The following is a 23,631-nucleotide window of genomic DNA, read 5'->3' as shown; positions in this document are numbered from 1 at the left end:
ACGTCCCTCTACCTGTCTGTCTGTCCATATGTTCAACTGCCTGTCTACATGTCCTTCTGTCTGTCCGTCCATATGTACCTCTCTGTCTGTCAAAATGTCCCTCTACCTGTCTGTCTGTCAATATGCACATGTCTGTCTGCCTTCTATCTGTCCATATGTCCCACTTGTCCCTCTGTCTGTCCGTCCATCTCTGATCAGCAGACAAACAGAAACATCTTTCTGTCCTCATCAACATTCACTATTTCACATCATTCAGTTTAACAGAATTTATATTTAAGCATTTTCTCAATAAAAAAACGTCTCAAAACGATAAATTGACGATCAACGTCGTTGATTAATTGATCGAACCCTCCAGTTGTTTGTGAACTATTTTAAATAAATCATTAAAGGGATCAAACTTCCTGTCTGAAGAGATTAAATCTTTGTTTTCATCTCGGAGAGAGAGAGAGGTGCATTGTGGGACTGAGAACGAGTTTTTGTGTTTGAGCTGAAACGGAGTTTATTATATAAGACAGGTGTTGAGTTTACAGGTGTACACACACACACACACACACACACACACACACACACACACACACACACACACACACACACACACACACACACACACACACACACACACACACACACGGTGACATAATAGTCGTCCTCTGAAACACAACCTGAACTCATCTGAAAGGAGATCAACACTGAAACCTGCGTCTTTCACAGCGACCCACATCTCTGCATACCTTCCCACACACACACACACACACACACACACACACACACACACACACACACACACACACACACACACACACACACAGTACAGTCTGCCAGCATCAGAGCGCCCCCTGCTGTCAGGTTTGTTCCCTCAGATCAGGTGTCTCCAGCCTGTTTTCCTCTACTGCCCTCTACTGGTCGCTTTGAGACGCTTTTAAAAGACCTCAGAGTATTTTTTTTCACACCTGTGTTGAACGGACCGACACCAGACGGTTTTACAGGAACCAGAACCTCCTGCAGCGTAAAACCGTCGACGTCTCATCCAGAACCATCACGTTAGCGTCCGGAGCTAACGGCTAACGCTCCCGATCGATATCCGACACCGCTGTTCACGGATTTTAATGTTTTAATCGATCTGTCTGGTGGATTGTAAATAAAAAAATGTTGCACAGAAAAATTCATAAATTTAAAAAAAAAAAAAATTAAATGTAGAAACATCTGTGAACATGTGGATCAACAAACAATAAAATAAATAAAAAAATAGAAACATCAGAGAAACATTCAGGATAAAAAAATTAAAAAATAAATTAAAAAAACTGAAACTTTTAAAAAACAACAAAATGTAAGAAACAGCAGCCAAAAACTGACACCTGCTGCCGGGCCGAGGAACTGCAGCAACACACCTGGGGAGACAGGTGTGTGTGTGTGTGTGTGTGTGTGTGTGTGTGTGTGTGTGTGTGTGTGTGTGTGTGTGTGTGTGTGTGTGTGTGTGTGTGTGTGTGTGTGCGTCGCTCACCCACGGCTCTGAACAGACACGCTCCGTCCTCCTTCATCTTCTTGATGACGAATCCTTTCTTCTCCCCGAGATTTTTTTCAAACCAGTGCTCCTGCTGAACACACACACACACACACACACACACACACACACACACACACACACACACACACACACACACACACACACACACACACACACACACACACACACACACACAGAAAGATACACAATTAAGTCAGTTTGCTGTCACGTAAGAAAAGAAAAACTTTTGTCACTTTGACGGGAAAATTTCTTTATTTTACCCGTTTTATTTCCTTTATTTAAACTATATTTGAAAGCTTCTTATGTTACTTTATATTTCTGTTGATTTTAAAAGGTTTATTTACTCGTCTGATTGCTGTAATTATTTCATTTTGTAACGACTCCACGTCATCGTAATGAAACGATGATTTCTGGAGTTTAAATAAAGGTCAATAATGAATAAAAAAAAAAATTGATTTTTGATTTTATACACTTTATTAATCCCAGAGGGGAAATTTCTAATGAACGAATGATAAATCAGAGCTGTTACTGTTTGGGTGAAGGAAGTTTTTTTCGTCTTTGAAAGTTTAATTTCAGATTCGGGTCAATAAAATGTAAAAAAAAATAATATATATATATATATATATTTAAAATGTCCAACAAAACCGACAATATTCAGATTATTTTGATAAAAAAAAATTGGACTGACGGTGTTTTTAGCTTTAAAACTTTTTATATCAGGAGTTGATTATTTTCGTTTCCATTCGCTTCCAGTTATTATCAACATTTTTGTCAACGTAAAGACATCAGCGTCCCGGTAAACCACCTCGTGAACACGCCTGATCTGCTCCGATTTAACGTGATGCGTAGCTGGACTCGAAGCAATGCATGATGGGTAGAAGTTTTTGCCAACATAACGTTAAAAAACTGGCGTTAGAGCCTTTGTGCCATTTTCTGATCCATCGCTGCTCTCTGATTGGTTTAAATCTTCACCAACGTGTTTTTCTATTCGGAGATTTTCCGATCAGTTTATTGATCTTCTTCTTCTTCTTCAGTTTTTACAAACACGACAGTTTTAACGAGAAGCCGAACATACGGTTGAATTCAGGAGTTTATTAGAAAAGAAGTGACACTTTGCCTTTAAAATGCTTATTTTACATTTGAACTCTATTTATGTTTAATTTGATCTGTTTTCTTATACATCTCATTTCTTTTCTATATTTTTAAAATGTTCCTTTATATCTGTTTTTATGTGAAACACTTCATTTAATTCTCCCTTTGAGCTGCATTTCTTGTGAGAGGTGCAACACAAATAAAGTTTATTATTATTGTTATTCTACACATTTTATTTTATTATATAACTTTGCATATTCTCGATCAGCATCCTGTAGATGTTTTAATAAAGCATTTTTAATTTCAGGAGTCAAAACACAAACTTTTTTTTTGGTGAATAAAGTTTTTCCAGCTTTTAAAAACAGTCACATTCAAGACATTTAAAATAAAAAAACAGGTCCGTTTTTTTTTCTGAATGTGTCGACATATTTTTTTTTTATATATTAGTCTTCATTTTTTACATTTACACTCTCCAAATATCCACTTGTGCTGTTCAACACCCGGTCAATACTCATCTGTATTTAATATTTGTGTATCACTGTAAATATTATTAAAATGAAGCATCCTGTAACTTTTGTTCATCCGCATCCGTTCTGATCGTCGATTTTCAGAAAAATCGCTGATCTGACCATTTTTTGTCAAAAAAATTTTGGTTTGAGAAATATTTTGTGAGTTCCTAACTGATGAACAGAGAAATGAGGAGACTTTTTTATATATATATATATATATATATTTTTTTTTTTTTTGGAGGGGGGGGGACTTTTAACAGATTAAACAATAAAAATAAATAAATAAAAACCATCCAGATGAATTGATAACAGCCAATCAGAAAACAGGTTTGATCTTCCACCTTACAGAAAATATAAGTATTCTTGTTTTTAGAGTAACTTCCTTTCTTCGGTATTTAAAAACTTTATTTTGAAATTTTCTTTTAAATCTTCACATAAACTCATGTTGCGTTTATTTCCTGTCACGTGACGACAGGAAGCACACCTGGACAGGTGTCTGTCCCCGCGAGGACATCCGCAGTTTCCATCACCAACCTGTTTGTTTGTTTACGCCCCCCCCCCCCCCCCCCCCCCCCCATGTTATTATAGTGTCTGCTGTCAGTCCACTTGTCAGGTAGCTGAAGCGTCCCCCCCCACAACCCCCTCCTGTTGCCATGGTTACCGGCACTTTATCAGCTTCCATGACACTCACTTAAAAACACGTTATTCCAGCAGTTTAAACTGACAAACTTCGTTGTTTCCCACCAAACAAACCGAGTTAAATTCCCCAACTTGCGTCGTTTACGACCTGTCGTGATGTTCGTCCTGAGCGTCGGTCAGCTGACCACACGGGAAGTGTTTGTAAACCTGCAGAAGCTAACAGGAGCTCACCTGTGTAGCCGCGGTAGCATTAGCATCCCTGCTAGCAACGTTAGCTCCTACCTGCTCCACGGTGGCCGGGTCCACGGACTGCAGCCGGGCCGCGTTCTCGTACTCGTCCTCGCTGTTGTTCCCGGCTCCTTCCTCCGTGTCCTGGCTGGACCCTCCCGATCCGGCCACCCCGGGCTGGCCTCCGCCGGCCAGAGCCGCCACCACCCCGCCGGAGCAGGTGCCTGCCTGCCGCCGCCTCTTGCTCAGCCCGGGCCCGGAGCAGCAGCTGCCGATGCCTCCGCCGCATCCGACGACGCCGGCCGACACCACGAGCTCCCCCCGGGACCCGGATACCATCCCGCCGCTGCTGTCCCGACCGTCGCCCGGCCCCACGGGGGACACGGAGCCGACGGGCGGCGGGGAGGCCTGCTGCGGCCGGGAGCTCGCCTCGATGCTCCGCCTGTCGTCCCTGGCGGAGGGCGGAGCGGGCTGGTAGGACCACGGCGGAGGAGAAGCCCTCGGTCGGGCTCCGGCCCGCCCCGCGTGCGGGTGCTGGTGAGGGTCCGACCCGGTCCGACGGTCGCTGTCATCGGCGTGGTCCGACACTCCGACCCCGGAGCTGGGCTTCTTCTTCGGTAGAATCGTCATGGTGGAGCGGGAGTGCGGGAGGTGGGGAGGGGGTCCGAGGCTGACGAGTCCTCCCTTTCTGGATCAAATGTGTCGGTCTGCTCGCCCTCCGGCCCGGCTGTTCGGCTCCAATCCGCGAGCTAAGGCTCTTAACGACCCGAAACGGCCGACAGACGGACCGGCTCGGCTCCTTTTTCGACGGTTTAGTTGAACAAAAACAAAACGCGTCTCCGTCTTCCCGTTCTCCAGCGTCCGGTCCGCAAAACATCAACACAGGCTGACGGGGCGGCGACGTCACTTCCTGGCTGCGACGGCACTTTTTACGTCATGCCGTTAACCAGAACTTCATCTTTATTATTACATTTACAAAATTTTAAAAACACGTAATTTTTTATTTACTAAACCGAGTATGTATATATATTCAGTTTATTAAAGTGTGTAAAAATAACAATATTGATTTATTATAGTTATTATAGTTTTTTTTTTTTTTTTTTTTACTAAACACACACTGAAATACTCTTTCAGTCTGAAGTCTTTCAGTTGCTGTTATTCTAAAATCGTTCAGTTAAAAGGTTCCTTGTAAATATTTAGTTGTTTTCATTTAATGTTTTCAGTTCTGGTTAAATAATCACAAGAGGCCTGACGGGCGCCCCCGTGTGGACGCACTGAGCCATTACAGTCGGTCGGTCGGGAGAGACTTCGCCACCGTGCAGGGCGGGTTTCTCTCCGTTAAGAGATGGTGATGGATGATCCGGGCTGTGACCCAGTTCACAGGACGAACCAGGAAGGAGTGACGTCATGCGGGAGAAAGGGGCGGGGACATATTTGCTCCTCCAACACAAACACAACAAAAATTATTTTTTTAGTCTGAGAATTGTGAATCTGTTCAGTTTTAGTGATTTTTGTTGTTGTTGTTGTTCTTAAATTCCTGCATCCACGACTCGAATTACACGTGTATAATTACACATTATTATTATTGTTGTCTTACTTCTAGAACTACAGATCCCATAACTCTTTCTAGGGTTTGTAAACAGGAAGTACAATATGCAGTAAGTTGTCTTTTACTCAGAAGATCTGCGATCTGTGAACAAGTCGTTCCGCCGAAGAACGTTCAGGGAGAATTAAGAGTTCGCGTTGCGGAAAGTCTTCGTCCGACAGAAACGCTCGCGGACGGACCCGAAGCAGCCGAGGGAAAACACGGCGCCATCCAAGAGCTTAAAAGATGCTCACCGACGGTTACCATGGCAACGTTCAGTCGCAGTTAGAAGAAAGAAAAAGTAAAAAAAACAAAACAAGAGTTTTGTTGTTCTTTTTTGAGTGCTGAGCAGATTAATGGGGTTTGTTCTGATGTTCGGGGAGTCGAAGTCACGAAGAAACGAAAGTGTTTCATGTTCAACTCTCGACTTCGCATCACACGCGTTCAACACGCGAATGAAATCACGCAGGTTGAAAAGATCCAGAACAGCTGACCGACACGAGCGAGGTTTTTCAAATGAAAATGAAATGAATGAAAACGCAGCGACAGAAATGTCTGAAAATAATAAAGCACCCAAAATAAGATTCAAACCAACAAAAATGAGATTCAAACCAACAAAAACGAGATTCAAACCAACAAAAATGAGATTCAAACCAACAAAAACGAGATTCAAACCAACAAAAATGAAATCCATAATAAAGACCAAAAAAAAGCCACGAGATGAAAAATAATTCAAATGCATAGAAAATTATTGTTTTGTGTCTTTTATGCTGTTGTCTCATAATCTGTCCCTGTTTATTGTAACAGTTCATTTCACCTGTTTGTGACTCCTGGTTGGAAGTCCACTCTTCTTCTTCTTCTCCTTCTTCTTCTTCTCTTCCAGGCTGGGGCACCATTTTGTTTGATGACACATGTCCTCTCAAAGGTCAAAGGTCACGGTGACCTCTCAATGAAGACATTCGTCACCACAAGCGAAGAACTCACTACTTTAATTAATCTCGTAAACTGTTTATATTTTTTCCATCGTTACAGCCTCAACGGGGATTCGAACCCAGTTCTGCCGTGTGGAGAGCAAGTTATCACAGGAAGTCAGCACATAGTACTCGTTAGCATGGCGGTGGTAAAAACTTTACTAATTTCTGTCATTTTAATGCAAAAATATTAATTCATAACTCCAAAAATTATGTCTCCATTTTTGAGAAAATCCGCCTCAAAATCAAAACATTTTTAACCGCGACTAACACAAAAAAACCTAAGTAAACATTTCAGACAGGAGTCAATAAAACGACAGCAGACTGTGGAGTGACAAAGTGTATTTATATAATTTTTCCTCACGCGCGCACACACACACACACACACATATACATCGTTATAGTTGGTGCTCAGTGTTGAGTAAATAATAATAATAATAATCATAACAATAATAATAATAATAATAATATAAGCAATTCTTCAAATATAGAGCAATACACTTTGTACAAAATACCCTGCATATTACTGAGGAGTTGGATGAGGAGCTGCGTCTCTGCTTCTGCCTGTTGTTCGCCGCCTTGACCACCGGAAGGCGCCAACCCCAAATTTCACCGAGCGGGTGTTTCCGAAACTTATGGAAAAAAAATTTGTGGGATAAAGTTCGAACGTTTGATTTCAAAAGTGGAAACGGCATCAACTCACGAATTCTTTACGTATTTGTGAAACCAAAATATGTCGGGATTAATTTATCGTTGGATCGACATCCAGCCGAAGATGAATTTGATGATCTCAGTTCTTCTGTTGTTGTTTTTTCCTACTCGGGCAGTCGTACTCGCTCCAAACGTTCAGGAACTTTGAGGGCGTGGCTTCAGCGCTGAACGTCTCTGATTGGTCGAGTATTTTTCGTGTTTTTTTTCCAGCATTTTTTCCCCAACAAAATTTTTGATTAAACCCCGGAACTGCAACCAGGTTTATTTTGTTCGTTTAACTTCGACACAACAACTTAAAAGATACAATTAATCTCCGCAATGTTTTTTTTATTTTTTATTTCACGCTCATTTTATTTCCAACGTGACTTCGATGTAAAACCGACAGAAGTTCGTTGAAAATCGTCGTCACGGCTGCGAACAGAGAAGCAGAGACATGTTTTTTTCCCGATGTGTGTATATACAGGATGAACTCTTTGAAACGCCGCGAGCGTTTTGTTCCTGAAGTGTTTTGGTTGACGGACAGTTGAAGGAATATTTGGCTAAAAGTCTGAAAAACAAAACCTGCGAAACTGAAGATTCTTCAAACACGTCTGTAACTCAAGAGTCCAGAATTTTGCATTGAAATTACGTCTCTGAATGTTTTTTGACTCTTTCACTTTAACTCTTCAAAAACTATTTTTCAAGTTTAAATTGTTAAATTCCATTTTTTAAAGTTAAAAATTTTGATCGTAGATATTTAAGTTGCTCAAATTTGATTCCCGAAATTCAGATTCTGGGATTTGACCAAAAAAGATTCTGATACAAAATTTGGGATATCGTACACGACTGCTTGACGTCAACGCCGGACGTCTTCGTGGCAACAAGGATAACTTGAATTTTATAAAAAAATTAAAGTGAAATCACAAATTCAGTTGTATTCTGAGGCAAAAACTGCAAATACAAATGATAAAAAAAATTTGGAGCTAGAAATTGAATTTTTTTTAACTTCAAAATGTGCTAGACAGTCTTTAACCTGTCGGAGGAACGTTTCTACATCCAGAGAGTTTGAGGATAAAAATGATAATTCAGATCAATTTAACAGCCTGATTAAATCGGACTTTCTGTTCTGGACTGCAGAAAAAAAAAACTCAACTTTCACCAAAGAAAAATAAATGCTCAGATATCGCGACGGGTTTCCTGTTATTTCTGGTTGATTATTATTTTAGAAAGATTCGGTTTCCCTGCCAGAAATACAAAAAACAAAATAATAAATTGGTTAATGAAAATTCTCGATTCTGATTGGTTCGTCCGTCTCAAAGATAATTCTGCATTTACGTCTCATACGGACGATAATTACTAGAAAGGTTTCTTGTAATTTGTTTCTCATAACAATAACATTTTGAGTCTCCTGATCTATATTTAGTGTTTCATAAAAAGAAAATTTAAAAAAAAATTCGAAGACGAGAGTCTCGTAACACGGAGAAAACGTTCTCATACTTCTGGAGAAAAAAATAAATCCAAGATCTGTCGAATTTTAAATTCTGACATCGGAATCGTAAAATTATGAGAAAATCCTTAAAAAAATAACTAAACTGGAATCCTGAGAAAATATTTATTCCTGTGAGAAAATTTTACAAAACTTTATTGTTTTGTAATGTGAGAAACTTCACCAGGTGGAAATGATCATTTTACCGCTTAAAAAAAAAAAAAAATTTTTCCAGAAACCGCAGAACACTTTCTTTTTACGTTTGTTGAAATCCGACAGCAGAAATAAAAAACATGTTCTGGAGTCGGTCACGTTTCGTGTTCATGAAGTTGAACGTTCTTTTTAAAGTGTATTTTTATTTTTTATTCTGAAAACAAATCTGCTGATTTCATCGTCATCTTTTAGCGTCTGTGTTTTTGTTTCTTCGGTGAAAGTCGAACGTCGTGCGTTTGGGAGTTTTCGCGGCGTGACGTCTCTTCGACAGTTCGCAGGCCGCCTCGCAGACGTGGTTTCGTACAAACAGTCCTAAACGTGAGTGCAAAGGCATGCAGCGGCGTCCCGAAGACGTCCGCGTGACGGGACGGAAAAGGAGGACGGACGGAAGCACGGCGTCGGTCGGCGTTCGCGTTCTGCGTGGAAGCTGTCGATAAAGTTCTCGGTGTGGATGTGACGTGTGAGTGACGCATTCATGCTGCTGACGACAGCGTGTCGAGTGAAGTGAAGCTTCCGGAGGGTCAAAGGTCCCGTATTCAGACAGGAAGTGAAATGTTAAGAGACGGTTTTAAATTTCACGTTTCACCTGGAAACTGAAGATGAAAATTTAAGTTTAGGCACCGAACAGGGAAACCAATCAGCATCCAGCGGTGACGTCACCACGTCGGTTTGTGAACGTTTACGAAGCCTCCGGTTCAGATTCTGTCCGTCACCATCAACTTTGCTAGTTCGGAGCAGGAAGTGACCATATTTGGACGAGCTGGGGAGGAGGAGCTAAGCGGTGGATCTGACTGATCTGATTGGAAACCATGATGATGCTCCGTCCCGCCCACCGATAGCTGTAACCTAACAGGCCTGTCAATCAAACAGACACGCCCCCAAAAACAGGTCTTTTTGAATCTTCTTTTCTAATGAATGAGGGATTATTTTCAGATGGACCTCCAGAAAACTAATAAGAAGGAGTGACTTTAGCTAACAACACCGAGATAACTGATGGACACATTTTATTCACTTTGGATTTGATGAGAGAAGTTGAATGGGAGTCTATGGAGCCGGAGGCTTTTTGGAGCCGACCTCTAGTGGCACTCGCTGGTATTGCAGCTTACGGGTGTCATTTTTCAGACCCGAAAACTACATCCATTGTTTTTTTGTTTTTTTTTAAAAAAGGTCGATGACTTGCGGCATCAAAAACTTCAGCTGCCTTCGTACTTCGTCTCATGACTTCCATCAAGTAACCTGCCTCCGTTTACGTACATTCCTCTCACGTCTAGACGATGTCAGGTGCGTTAGAGAAACGCTTCCCTCTAGTGGTCAGGCGTGTGTATTACACGCTGGGCTAAAATAACAGTTCGTTAACGAGCTGATCTTTAGCTAAAACTTCGTCCATTTGGAAGTCTGAAAAATAACTTTCAACACGGATTTACGAAACTCTTGACAGGTGAGTTTCCAAACATTTTCGTTAAAATTCGAATTCGATAGTTTGTGAAAATTAGTCGAGGAAAAAGGAAAAAAACCTCTTTTACAATTTTCTCTGTGAGCAGCTTTACAAATCTTTCGCACAGATAAAGCGATAAACGTGAATACGGGACCTCGAAGCTCGTCCGAAGACGTTTAAGGTGAAATCTTCCACCCGAGTGTTCGGTGCTGCGTTCGTGTTCATCAGATGAACTAAAATTACAATAATCTGATTTCAACAGTCCGCGACTGTCAGTGTGCTCGACGGAGAAGAGAAAACATCCGGACTCCAAAAAGTCTCTCCGGACGGAAGGAAGAAAGAGTTGGCCGACGGCCCGAAAACAGGCCCCCGAGCCGTAGCTTGAGAAACAAACCCGCTGAACGTTTTCTGTTAAACGTTCAGAAGAACGAAAGCCGTGAGGAGAAAAGTGGTTCGATAGAAACGAAAAGGAACAAAAACAAAAAAATGTTTTTTCACGTTTAAGCCCAGAAAAGTTATTTCCATTATTTTTAAGCACCTATTTAATCCGTTTATATTCGGTTAGCGATAAAAACAAAATCAACAAAGTTCAAGGAAATATAATAATAATAATAATAATAAATCCTATTTCAGTCGTTTTACATCAATTTTTATTGTTTGGCATAAAATTGTTGTTGTTTTGTATCTTGTTTTGGTCATTATTTGTTTGTGTTATTTTAATGTTGTTTTTGGTGTTTTATCAATAATAATATTTAAAAAAAAGTTTCTAATTAGTAACGCAAATTCTTAGCAATTTTTGCATAAGATTTAAAAAATGTAGCAAAAAAAAAGCAAAACTTTTTGACTAATTCCTGCAATTTTACTACAGCAATTCACGTTCCAACTTTTGAGAAAAAGCTGCCGTAAAATAAAAAAATTGAATCGTGACAATCACAAAAAAAAAAAAAAGCTCCTTTTTTCCTGGAGGGACTGCTGTTGGTCGACGGCGATAGAAACACGGCGGGTTTGTAATTAAACGGGCTGAAACGTGAAAAAAACCACCAGAATGGCCCTTTAAGAGTGACGAGTCTGTCTCCCAGAATCCTCCTGGGTTTTTTAACCCCCTCTGTTTGTCTGCCAGGCTCCTCAAGAGTCACATGACACCTCTCGTTGCTGCAGTTCCTCTTCCTTCCTTCGAATGTGTCACTCCCCCTCCCCCCCACCAACCCCCCCCCCTCCCTTCCTCCAGCTACCACATGTAGGTCTTGGTGGTGTCGATCTGGCTCCCCCCCGCCTCCCCCTCCCTGGCCCCGCCCTCCCGGTCCTCCTCCTCCTTGTCGTCCTTGTCCTTCTCGGCCTCGCTCTCCCACAGCGTGATGAGCGGCGGGTACAGCTCGTTCAGCGGGATGGACGTGGCGTGCTGCATGTACTTCTTCAGCGAGTGGCCGCAGGACTTGTGCTGCTGCACGCGGCGCCCCATGTAGACGACCAGCAGCGCCATGATGGACAGCGCGAACATGGAGCCCATGACGGCCGCCAGCGCCACGCTGCTGCGCCGCGACGCCACCAGCTCCACGGAGAAGCCCGCCTCCTTCGTGGTGACGTTCAGGCAGGAGGTGTGGACGGGGGCGGAGCCGGGAGAGGAGGAGGAGGAGTTGGGGGAGACGGGGGTGGAGGGGGAGGAGCTGGGAGAGGAGGAGGAGGAGGAGGTGGTGGCGGGGGAGGCGGAGGAGGAGGAGACGGTGAGGCAGACGCGGTACTCGGTGGCAGGAAGGAGGTGAGTCAGGTTGTACTCCTGAACGTCCACCGGGACCTGGAGAGAGAGAGATAGGGGCGTGGCTTTTAATAACTCCTCCCACACCAGTAAGATCCGCCTCCAGGAAACAGAAGCATCCACTGGACCAGACAGTCTGGAGCTTCAGGCTGAGCAGTCCATATTAGCCCGTTAGCATGTTAGTTCTGGATCGATGCACATCTGGAGCCACATGTGAAACTGTGCTGAACACTGTAAAACGTTTTTCAAAATAAAACCACATTTTAGAGCACTTTTTTTTTATTATGTGCCTCGATTATTTTAGCGAAATTTTGTGCCCAAAAGACGTTTTTAGAGCGTAAACAAGAAGTTTACGTTCAGTGTCGTGTTTGGTGGGCGTGGTCACCTTGGCGGTGTAGCTGATCTGAGGATTATCGATGTGCACGGTGGCGCTGGTCCACCGGGGCAGCAGGAGGAGGGGGGGGGTGTCCGGCTGGTTCTGACCCGCGGACGAAGCTCCTCCGCTGGGAAACAACTTCCACTCCAACACCACCGACTGGGCGTGCACCACCTGCGCAGGAAACAGGAAACAGGAAACAGGAAGCAGGAAGCAGGAAGCAGTGAATCTCCACGTTTAAAAAAAAAAAAATTTAAGTGACTGAAGAACAAACAAAAAGGAATAAATAAATAAAATCCAGTACCTTGGCGAGAACCACCAGAGAGGCCGCGGCACTGGACGAGTTCCCCGGCCAGGGCTGCTCTCCGCCGGGCTCGCCGCCCCGCCGGCTCCCCCTGCTGGACCCCCGAGAGTCCACGGACAGCGAGACGCTCTTGGTGTCGGCTCCCTCCATGTTCCAGGCCACGCAGGTGTACACGCCTGTCAGACGGGCGGGAAAAAAAGGTCGTTAACGAACCGAACGGTGTTCAGAAAACGCGACGTGGAACCGGCGGCTCGGACTCACCGGCGTCCGACGGCTCGGCGTGTTCGATCACCAGCGCTCCGGGCTCCGAGACGCGGTGCTTCTTCTTCTTCCTCCTGCTGCTGCTGCTCAGGCCACGCCCCTCCTCGGAGATGATTGGCGCGGCCACCGCCTCCGAGCTCACCTGAGCAGGCGGGAAGATTTACAACGTCAGTCTTTTCTGGACTTCACAAATTTGTGTACAAATTCAGATTCATGGCTGCAATATCGTATATAATTAGAATTAAATTATAATATGTAAAATAATGCTGTTTTTACTTGTTATATCAAATGTGACCCATTTGGTGAAGTCGGGTCTGTTTTGGTGGTTTTTTTTGGTCGCTCCAAGCACCCGTACCGTAACACCACAGATAGTCACGCACTTACAATCCTAGCGGCGGCTAGCTGGACCAGGTTTGGTTTAAACAACATGACTTGGCGCTACTATCTTAAAAATACATTGTCCACGCATTTTTTTTCTCAGATATCTTTGTCCATCAGATATCTTTGTTCATCAGATATCTTTGTTCCAACCAGACTGAGCTAGCTGAGCAGTTTAGTGTTTCTATGTTCTGTATTTATTCAGTTGGAGACTAAAAATCCTCTCTGTTGCTAGGTGGTTGCTAAGGGTCGGACTACTTCCTGGAGTAGTAAACATTGCGTTACGTTACATTAAGAGTCTACTGATGCCATGGAAACGGAGATCACACTAACAAAAAAGTTGAATATTTTGAGTGCGAATTGCGCCACAATATGAAAACATTTTGATTACGTATTTTATTTGCTAAAAAAAACAATTATATCGCTTAATTATCTCTTTAGTTTTGGGAGACGGCGCCCTCTGGTGGATTTTGTGTCTCTCTGTTGTTGCTTTGAGTTATCGTTGTTGTTCATCATCTCTACAACGCACACACAAACACACACACACACACACACACACACACTCACACACCCTCGTGACTCCGCCCACCTTGTCTCCCGTGGGCGTCACCCAGTAGAACTGGGGGGCGGGGTCAGCGTCCGCCCAGCACTCCAGCGTGATCGGCCGCCCGGCGCTGACATTCATGGCCGGCGGGAAGGCGTGCGGGGAGATGTGAGGCAGGCAGCTGTTGGACCCGCCCCCGCCCCACCCGGCCGCCACCACCTCCTGCAGCTCCCGGCCAATCAGGTGCGGCGGGGAGGAGCAGAGCGTGATGGGGGAGTCCAGCAGCTTCAGGTGCGACTGGTTGCCGAGGTGAGGCCCCCAGGAGGGGAGGCAGTCGCACCGCAGGGGGTTGGAGTGGAGGGACACCTCCTCCAGGGACGGCAGCGAGGACAGGAGGTCTCCGGAGAGGAGGCCCAGCTGGTTGTTGTGGAGGAGGAGAGTCCGGAGAGAGGACAGGTCGCTGAGGAGGACCAAACAAAACACTGTAAAAACAAGCTTTTATAAAAAAAGAAATAAAATTCTCAAAATAAAAAAGGCAGAAATCGTGGTGAAACGGTTCAGAGGCCGTCGGACCTGAAGGCCTGCGGGTCCACGTAGGACAGACGGGGGTTGCTGCAGATCTCCAGTTTGGCGAGTTCTGGAAGGTTCTGGAAAGCTGCTCGTTCCACCATCAGCAGGTCGTCCATGTTGTTCAGACTGAAGACGAAACGTTCATCACAGCGTGAACGAACTGCTCTTAAATACAGGAACCAACGCAACACGGAAACCTTCATCCCTACTTCTTTTTTTTTTTTTTTTTTTTTCGACTGACCTGAGCTCCTCCAGCTGCTGAAGGTTCTGGAAGTCTCCCTGCTGGACTCGGCTGATCGGGTTCCGGTTCAGATCCAGGAACTTCAGGTTCGGCAGCACGCTGAGAGCGTCCCGAGGAATGGACCTGAAGGACAACAGTTCATCCACGTCACCGGGTTTCTACACCGCGAGACAGTTCGTCCACCGGAGACGACCGAGCACAGACGCACCTGAGCCGGTTGTCGTAGAAGGACAGACTCTCCAGGTATTCGAGGCCCTGGAAGGCGGCGGAGGGGACGGAGGCCAGTCCCATCCCGGCCAGAACCAGGCTGTGGAGGCGGGACAGGGGCAGGAAGTTCCTCTCCTCCAGGCCCAGAATGGGGTTCTCCCCGATCATCAGGATCTCCAGGGACGGCAGGGACTCGAACCAGCGACTGTCGATGGCCACCAGACGGTTGGAGTTCAGGTGGAGCCTACGAGACCGAGCAGAGGGCGGGAAAACACCGGGATGAGACGGCGGTGAACGACGGGTCACGTGACAGAAACGTACGGTTTGAGTGGCGATCTGTTACCGCAGCAGGTTGGTGAGACCGGCGAAGGCTTTGGGTCCGATGGAGGAGATGCGGTTGTGGTTCATGTAGAGCTCCTCCAGACTGGACAGGTTCCTCAGACTGAAGTCTTCCAACTCCTCGATGTGGTTCTCCTCCAGGTACAGAGTCACCAGGCGGCCCAGAGAGGACAGACCCATCGAGCTCACCTGGACAGAAACAGTTCATACCGCCATGTTGAGACTGGAAAGAGACAACCACGATGCCGGAACATAACAGGATGTGGTTCTGGTTCTGTTACCTGAGTGGAGGTTCTGGTTCTGTTACCTGAGTGGAGGTTCTGGTTCTGTTACCTGTGTGGTGGTTCTGGTTCTGTTACCTGTGTGGAGGTTCTGGTTGTGGTACCTGAGTGAAGTGGTTCTGTGACAGGTCGAGCTCCGTCAGGTTGGTCAGACTCTGCAGTTCAGAGGTGATGGAGGAGATGTTGTTACTCTGCAGCAGCAGCACCTGAAACCATGGCAACAAACATGTTGAGATTAGTGATGTCAGTGTGATGTCACACACCTCTGTGTGTTAATGATTACCTGTGTGTTGTCATGGCTACCTGTGTGTTGTCATGGTTACCTGTGTGCCAGAGGACATGTTAGCTGGGACTCTCTGCAGATGGAGTTCGTTGCAGTCGACCGTTCTGGCCTGATGATACACAGACTGGGGGGTGTACCAGGGCCGCGTCTCACACACACACTGCAGAGGACACAGCACAGCGCCACCTGCAGGACGGACACACACACACACACACACACACACACACACACACACACACACACACACACACACACACACACACACACACACACACACACACACACCTGTTTTAAGAACAAGCACAGATCATCACGTCTCCCACCACTCCTCTAAAATTGATCTTTACCTTGGCTGGCTCCGCCCACTCCAGCACACACTGATGATGTCACCAGGGAGAGGAGGAGCACGCAGAGGACTGCAGGTCCCATGATGCACTGGGCTGAGAGGATAAACACCTGACGACGACTTCCTCTAGAAGGTCAGTGGGAGGCGAGACTCATCTGCACCAGCACTGAAAAGATGAAAACACGTTCACGCAATTAACGTTGTTGTTGTTGTTGTTGTTTACGATGCGGCTGTGACATCACTGTTAGCCTAGCTTAGCATTCAGCATACAACGGTTCTTTCAGGTGGTAAAGACGTATGAGAGTTTAAAGGGGAACACTTCTGGAACAAACATCTGGAATACTTTCATCAGTCATACCGCAGGACTGGGACACACACACACACACACACACACACACACACACACACACACACACACACACACACACACACACACACACACACACACACAGCTCATTAGCAGTAACTGTGTCAAACTGGTGTTGCAGCAACCGTCAACACACAGCAGCAATTAGCGTGACAACATAGCGAGAGAGGCGGCGGTGACACTCGGCATCACATCAGAGACACACACACAACACACGCTCTCGTTTTCAGCACTTCAGAGGACATCAGTCACTTCCTGGAGACCTCACCTATAAATAACCTCCCTACTGTCCTGATGTGTCGTCGTCTCGGCTCCACGGAGGACCTTTAATGGGCGTCGGGAAGTCGAGTCCCCACATGGTGACTGTGTGAACACGTGTGTGTCCCCACAACGTGAGTAAAACAGGTACAACACACACACACTCGCTTGGCAGGGAAACGGGGACACCTTGCCTCTAGTGCCATGGCAACCAGCCAGGAAGTGACATCACAGGCCAAAAGGGGGGTGACGACCTCTGTGCTGCTCTGTGATTGGCCAAATCACTACAAACAATAAAAGTACCTTTACTTGAGTACTTTCTTACTTCTACTACATTTATTTAACTTTATTTGTCTCTCCTTTGTGTTCCTGAATTATTTATTGATTAAATTTACTTTTTATTTACAGCGTTGAATTTGTTTTATTACAAAATAAACCCAAACTGATCCGGCACGTGGGGTCAGGCAGAGCATCATGGAAGTGTCTGTGGTGAGTTCACTGTCTGTGGGACAGTCCAGTGTCTGTGGTGAGTTCACTGTCTGTGGGACAGTCCAGTGTCTCTGGTGAGTTCAGATTCTGGTCTATAAAGTCTCTGATGATAAAAGCTGCTGATTCAGTCTGAAACCACGTCGACCGTGAACGCAGCGCGGTCGTCTGTCTGATAATCGTTGAACCTCCTTCTTCTTGTTAGCGACAGACTGAAGGAGGTTCGTCTCTCGGGTCCAACATCTGAACATCCGAATGCGTCTCCTCCTCCTCCTCCTCTTCCTCCTCCTCTTCCTCCTCCTGCTGCTGCTGCTCAGCACATCGAATATTGATGAGATATTAATTATTTAACGAGCAGCGAGCGCCTCGTTAACTGTCCTCTGCACAGGCTGTGATTGGAGGAGCTGGTTAATTAACACACACACACACACACACACACACACACACACACACACACACACACACACACACACACACACACACACACACACACACACACACACACACACACACACACACACACACACACACACACACACACACACACACACACATCAATGTAGGACACGCTGCTCATTAACTGTCTGCAGTCCCAACAACAGTCAGCGAAGAGCTTCAGCTGCACTTTTGTTCCCAAAATAAAAGCAGCTACGGATTTCAAAATAAGATGAACTGTTGAAATGATCTGAACAGATCTGAAGGTGAACTCAGTTCAAACTCCTTCAAACAGGTGAACGAATCAACAACACAGAAACGGAGCAGGTAGCGCAGACGGCAGGAAATTGAAAAAAGAAAGTTCATATATTTGAACATAAAGTTACTGAACAGTCTCCATGAAATATAAATATCCTGAGTTTTTCATTTATTAATTATTCTGCCAATAAATTTCCTCCAATTATTTGATTCATTTTAGTACAAAAACGTTAGAAAACTTTTCAAGGCTGAAGGCAATGTCATTTATTTAACCAATAATATAAAAAAAATATTAAATTTACTGTCACAAAGGACAAAAAAAAAGAGAAGCAAATCTTCAGAAATCACAAACTGGGACGAGAGAATCTTTTGACATTTTCATCAGTCCGAGGTGACGTCGCAACGTGGTGAAATAAAATGGATTCAGAGACAGATGTGGACAGATGTGGACGTTTGTGTCGGTAAAATCTGCAGCTGAACTCTCCGACTGAGACCGTCGGTCCCTCGAGGACAAGAATCAGCTTTACGGCTCGTTTTTAGATCCAACGTGGACGACAGAACAAAGATTATCCTCCGATGAAGACAGAGAGGTTTGATCAACAGCTCTGAAATATACGAGTAAGCAGCTGCTCGCTGAATGAACCGCCAAAATAAAATAAAAATACAAACACAAAACTGTAACCGCAACAACAAAACTGACAAACAAAACAACAAAAACAAAAATAACCACAAAGAGACAAAACTGGTGTGAAACCGGACGGTCGTCGTGGAGAACGAGTCGCTGCCGCGGTAACGTGAAAGTTTGACCGAGAGGTAAAGCGGAGTCGACGTTGCCGTGGAAACCTCCTAAAACCAAGTCGACTGAAGTGAAGAAACTCTCTGACCTACTTTCATTCAGAGGAATTCATTACGCAACAACGAGCCAACTCATCCTCCTCTGACTGTATCTCCATCAGCGTGTCAGGGAGGAGGAGGAGGAGGAGATGGAGGAGGAGGAGGAGATGGAGGAAGAGGAGGAGGAAGAGGAGGAGGAGATGGAGGAAGAGGAGGAGGAAGAGGAGGAGGAGGAGATGGAGGAAGAGGAGGAGATGGAGGAAGAGGAAGAGGAGGAGGAAGAGGAGGAGGAGGAGGAGATGGAGGAAGAGGAGGAGATGGAGGAAGAGGAAGAGGAGGAGGAAGAGGAGATGGAGGAGGAGGAGGAGATGGAGGAAGAGGAGGAGGAGATGGAGGAAGAGGAGGAGGAGATGGAGGAAGAGGAGGAGGAATCAAGTCAGTGTCAACTTCTGCTTCTAAGATCAAAAATCAACTTTCCAGCGTTATTTTTTTTTTATCCAAGATGGACGACAGAACAAACTTCATCACTGATGAAGACGTTTGATCGAAAACTCCACAAAAAGACAGGAAGTAAAAACAAACAACTAAAAACACAAACCGCGATCTGGGACGTTGACAGCTGCCACCAAACATCTGGATTTGAGAACCGTCACATCTGGCTGCAAAACAACAAACACGGCGACGGACAAAACGTCACATCGGACGCTCAACAGCAGTTCACAAACCAACCAGTGATGTCACAGGAGGTGATGTCACAGGCGGTGATGTCACAGGAGGTGATGTCACAGGCGGTGATGTCACCAACCCCGACATCTGACAGCTAGCTCAGAGCTAACCTGAAACTCAAAGTGCAGGTTCAGTCACGGCTACATGTAGTTAGCCGCGGTTAAAATGAAGTTCAGGAAGTCGTCCCAGCTGGCTCCTCCCCTTAAACACCTGTTTGAACACCTGTCTGGTGTTTAGCCAAGCTAGCCAACCCCCCCTCACCCCCACCCTCTGCTCCCAGTCTAAATGCTAAGCTAGGCTAACCTGACTACACCCAACATGTTTGTGACCTTTACATCGTTTAAAGTTCAATAAAGTTCTCCTGTTGTAAACCACACAAGACATTTTCAATGTATTCGTCAGCGGCAGGATGTTCAGCAGCGCCGTCCTCCCAGCAGGGGGCGCTGCAGCTCGTAAACTTACCAGCTGTTGGAGTGTCTCCTTATTAACAAGCATCATTTGTTGTTGTTGAAGTGAAAGCGGCTGCACGTGCTCATCAACAACCGTCTGAAGTCACTCAAAACACACCAGTGCTGCTTCCTGATTGGCTGATCGATCAGCCAATCAGGAAGCCGCAGTGTCAGAGAGACACTTCAGGTTTTTTATTTTTTTTAAAAGAGTCCAGAAACAAAGAAGAAATAATAAAACTGTGTCTGTAAAAAAATTACAAACTTTTGTTTCTCTGAAATTAAAAACCGGATTTAAACGTCGTTCCTGATGATGATGATGATGATGACGGAACCTTCATCTCTTTGATCGCTTCTTTTTGATCATCAAAATCACCGCAGATGATTTAAACATCATTTGTATTATTCCCGCGGACTCTCTCCCACGGTTCTGTTTTAAACCCACATCTGGCCCGTGATGCCCCGCGGAGCTCCGGAGCTGCCCGGTGCTCCGGTAGGACAGACGCCCATGTTCTCACCTTGCTCCTCCGCCTTGCCGCTCCGCTCCGCCGCGGCACCGCAGTCACGCAGAGCCCGTGGGGGGGGGGGGGGGATGTGGGTGTGGGGAGGGGGAGCAGACTCGGGACCCCGGGGGAGTCCAATCGGTCCGAGATCCGGCGGGTCTCACTGAGGTTCCGTTGATCAGGAGGAGGTCGGACCGAGTCCCGCTGCCGCCGCCGCTTTTATCCGAAGCATCGCTCCCTCTCTGCCCCGGTCCTCTGTCAGGTTCGCGGCAGCTGACTCGGGATCAGCCAATGGGCTTCATGGGACACTGGGTGGCGGACCAATCAGAGCCCGGATGCTGCGCAGAGGGGGATGGAGGAGAGTGAGGAGGGGAGGGGGGGGGGGTTGCTGACATGACGTAATGCTCCAGATTCCCCTAATGATCTCTTTCTACATCACTTCTTCTTCTTCTTCTTCTCTCGTGTCGGTTTGTGTTTGTCTCTTTTAGGAAGAAAAAAATAAATAAAAAAGGACACACAAGGGAGGAAGAATTTACCATCTCCTTCATCACATGTTGGTTTATGATAATATTTTTAATAAGTCAATTAAATCAAAAATACTTCCATCAATAAAAAAAATGATGTCACGAGATTCTGCTCCTTTTTTTTTTTTTTTTTTTTTCACTTGTCATCGTCCTTGTTTGTTTACTTTGTTGTAATGTGAGACGGCTGCTGACATCAACAGGGATCCATCAGGAAACATCTTCAGTCTGAGTCAGAGTTCCTGTCAGAGTGATGAAGGCGAGGATGACCACGGCGAGGCGATGAAGGCTGGGATCAAAGACGGGCAGGAAGAGGATGATGATGGTGAGGAGGAGGATGAAGATGCAACAGATCAAGATGATGTCAGTTTACATGCAGATAAACTTTATTTATTTTATTTAGAGCAGCTAAAGGGACTCCAAACCAAACCCCATTCAAATTTCGGTGAATTTAGCGTAAATGAGGAGAAAACGGCGTTAAAAACCAAAACAGTTCTTGTTGGATCCGACTTCTAAATTCAAGGTAACACAAAGTAAATATCTGTTGATGTGTCAGCAGGAACGCTAAATGCCTGATCAGCTTTTTAAATAATATTAAATAATTATTCATCAAACTGCTTCTAATTTTCTCCGAGATGTTTACAATGATAAAGGAAATATAAAACAATAGAAAATAAAGAAAAGTTACAAGACCGACAGCTGTAACCTGACTGCACCACAGGCCTGTCAATCAAACAAGACACGCCCCCAAAAACAGGTCTTCTTGAATCTTCTTTTCTAATGAATGAGGGATTATTTTCAGATGGACCTCCAGAAAACTAAGAAGAAGGAGTGACTTTAGCTAACAACACCGAGATAACTGATGGACACATTTTATTCACTTTGGATTTGATGAGAGAAGTTGAATGGGAGTCTATGGAGCCGGAGGCTTTTTGGAGCCGACCTCTAGTGGCACTCGCTGGTATTGCAGCTGAAGACTCTTCTGGATCAGAACCATTTTTCAGACCTGAAGCTACGAACACTTTTATATCCAGTCTGTGGTGGTTCTTCTTCTGTGTTGGTTTAACTCGTGTTAAAAGAACTGTGGAAGGAAAACCATAAAACTTTTTTTTTTATTATTTGAGCTGCAGCTGCTGTCATCACGGTTTTCGACCCAAATTCTCCCACAATGCAAAGCTGTTTGTGAGCCAACCTGTTTTATCTGTAAATGTGTGTCAGCCTGATCCCTGAGCCTGTGTGTGTGTGTGTGTGTGTGTGTGTGTGTGTGTGTGTGTGTGTGTGTGTGTGTGGCTTCCATCCCAGATGAAGATAAACACACACATTTATTTTCGCTGTTTGTTTTTAGTTGTTTACTGCGAATCGCTGGCTTTTAAGTTGTTATCTGCAGATTTGTGACAAATCAGGTCAAAGTTCAGCACAAAGGTTCAGCTGTCACTCAGTGTGTCACATGAAAACATGTGATGCGCTCCAGGTTATAAACACACTGGTTTTAATATTATGTTATAGTTGTAAAAGCCACAGTCAGGTCGCGGTCCGTCATTTCTGGTGTCTCCGAGCTGTTATCGGGTCCATGAACCAGTGATTTCCCCTCAATATGTCTCCCAAATGCTTTCATTTTACTGAAATGTAAATAAATTTGTATAAACAGAACTTTCTTTTTTCTTTGTCTCGTTGATGATCTGACGACCCCGTCACATTTATCTGGTGACTCTCTGGAGGGGCCCGACCCCCTATGTTGAGAACCGCAGGATTAAACCATCTGACTGTGTATAAAGTAAATAAATACTGCTGAGGATTTGACACGTCAGGATCAATGATCAGACATCTTTACAAGACGATGTTGAGAACGTACTTATTTCAATGTGGACGGTTTAATCTCTGCTAATGCTAAAAGCTAACGCTAACTGGGCCGCCTCCCGTCTCGGTCATGTGACCCGGCTCTTGCTGATTCTGTGTGTGTCTCTGGATCTGAGTGAAACCAATCCGGCCGCCTCTGAAAATCCAGTTTAATCTGGATTAAAACGCAAATTAAGTCCCATCAGCAGAGTGTGTGTGTGTGTGTGTGTGTTGGTTTAACTGACGTTGTGGGGACGCCAGTCTGTTTACTCACTCACACTGTGGGAACGCGACGTCCTCATAAAAATACGCTTCGGTATGAAGATCGGCTCAAAAAGTCGAGGCTCCCAAAACTCTGACTGGGGACCTGCAAGAGCCGAGTCACATGACTGACGGGATGAAGCTGAGTTAGCATTAGCATAGATTAAATGCTCCAAAATTAAAGCAAAAGCAAACAAAACATTAATTTTAACTGTACAAAAATTATAAAACTTTCTTTTCGCTGTCACTGATGTTTCTGGGGAAAAAAAACCCACAAATTCACGTCCGCGCAAGTTTAAAAACACCAAAACATCCGAGTTAAAGCGAGCCGAGACGATACGGAAGAAAGTGTGCAGAGAAAAATAGTTTTATTACCGCGTGTGTGTGTGTGTGTGTGTTTGTAGAAAACCGGAGGAAACATCAACACCAACAGAAACTAAAAGT

At 45.0% G+C, this 23,631-nt stretch overlaps 2 protein-coding genes across 4 annotated transcripts in view; both read right to left on the bottom strand.

Moving 5' to 3' along the window:
* The window catches only part of otud5a (OTU deubiquitinase 5a), a 14,462-nt gene extending 9,592 nt beyond the window's left edge, over positions 1 to 4,870 (bottom strand). For 2 of the 3 annotated variants that reach the window (XM_069716584.1, XM_069716586.1), the window contains exons 1-2: positions 4,048 to 4,870; positions 1,502 to 1,595 (exon numbers count right to left, since the gene is read on the bottom strand). In XM_069716584.1, the coding sequence (XP_069572685.1) occupies positions 1,502 to 1,595; positions 4,048 to 4,623 (670 nt within the window). In that variant the 5' untranslated portion in view covers positions 4,624 to 4,870. The remainder of the gene's footprint in view (positions 1 to 1,501; positions 1,596 to 4,047) is intronic. The other variant, XM_069716585.1, reaches the window with a different exon arrangement.
* Positions 4,871 to 11,601: 6,731 nt separating this feature from the next.
* On the bottom strand, positions 11,602 to 20,830 carry LOC138631574 (leucine-rich repeat neuronal protein 1). Its single transcript, XM_069716612.1, has 13 exons — positions 20,585 to 20,830; positions 16,258 to 16,422; positions 15,951 to 16,096; positions 15,732 to 15,833; positions 15,351 to 15,535; positions 15,009 to 15,251; positions 14,801 to 14,923; positions 14,563 to 14,685; positions 14,035 to 14,449; positions 13,068 to 13,209; positions 12,807 to 12,982; positions 12,512 to 12,676; positions 11,602 to 12,165 (listed from the first exon to the last, which is right to left on the bottom strand). Exons 2-13 carry the CDS (start codon positions 16,337 to 16,339, stop codon positions 11,602 to 11,604), a joined length of 2,466 nt encoding a protein of 821 aa, XP_069572713.1. The 5' UTR covers positions 16,340 to 16,422; positions 20,585 to 20,830.
* Between the last annotated feature and the right edge of the window lie 2,801 nt (positions 20,831 to 23,631).

The sequence above is a fragment of the Brachyistius frenatus genome, unplaced genomic scaffold (genome assembly GCF_029030835.1).
Source record: "Brachyistius frenatus isolate BFR_SWC_R1_liver_20210118 unplaced genomic scaffold, ASM2903083v1 Contig_159, whole genome shotgun sequence".
Classification (NCBI taxonomy): Eukaryota; Metazoa; Chordata; class Actinopteri; family Embiotocidae; genus Brachyistius; species Brachyistius frenatus.
Note: the sequence above shows the minus strand (reverse complement) of the source record. Positions and strands in the feature narration are given on the sequence as shown.

What these genes read in the sequence shown, in the direction of transcription:
- LOC138631574 (XM_069716612.1), bottom strand. Translation starts at nt 16,339, where the DNA reads ATGGGACCTGCAGTCCTCTGCGTGCTCCTCCTCTCCCTGGTGACATCA. An exon ending in AGTGGGCGGAGCCAGCCAAG is followed by an intron (nt 16,097 to 16,257) that starts GTAAAGATCAAT and finishes TCCGTCCTGCAG; the next exon opens with GTGGCGCTGTGCTGTGTCCT. An exon ending in AGATCAGCTACACCGCCAAG is followed by an intron (nt 12,166 to 12,511) that starts GTGACCACGCCC and finishes CTCTCTCTCCAG; the next exon opens with GTCCCGGTGGACGTTCAGGA.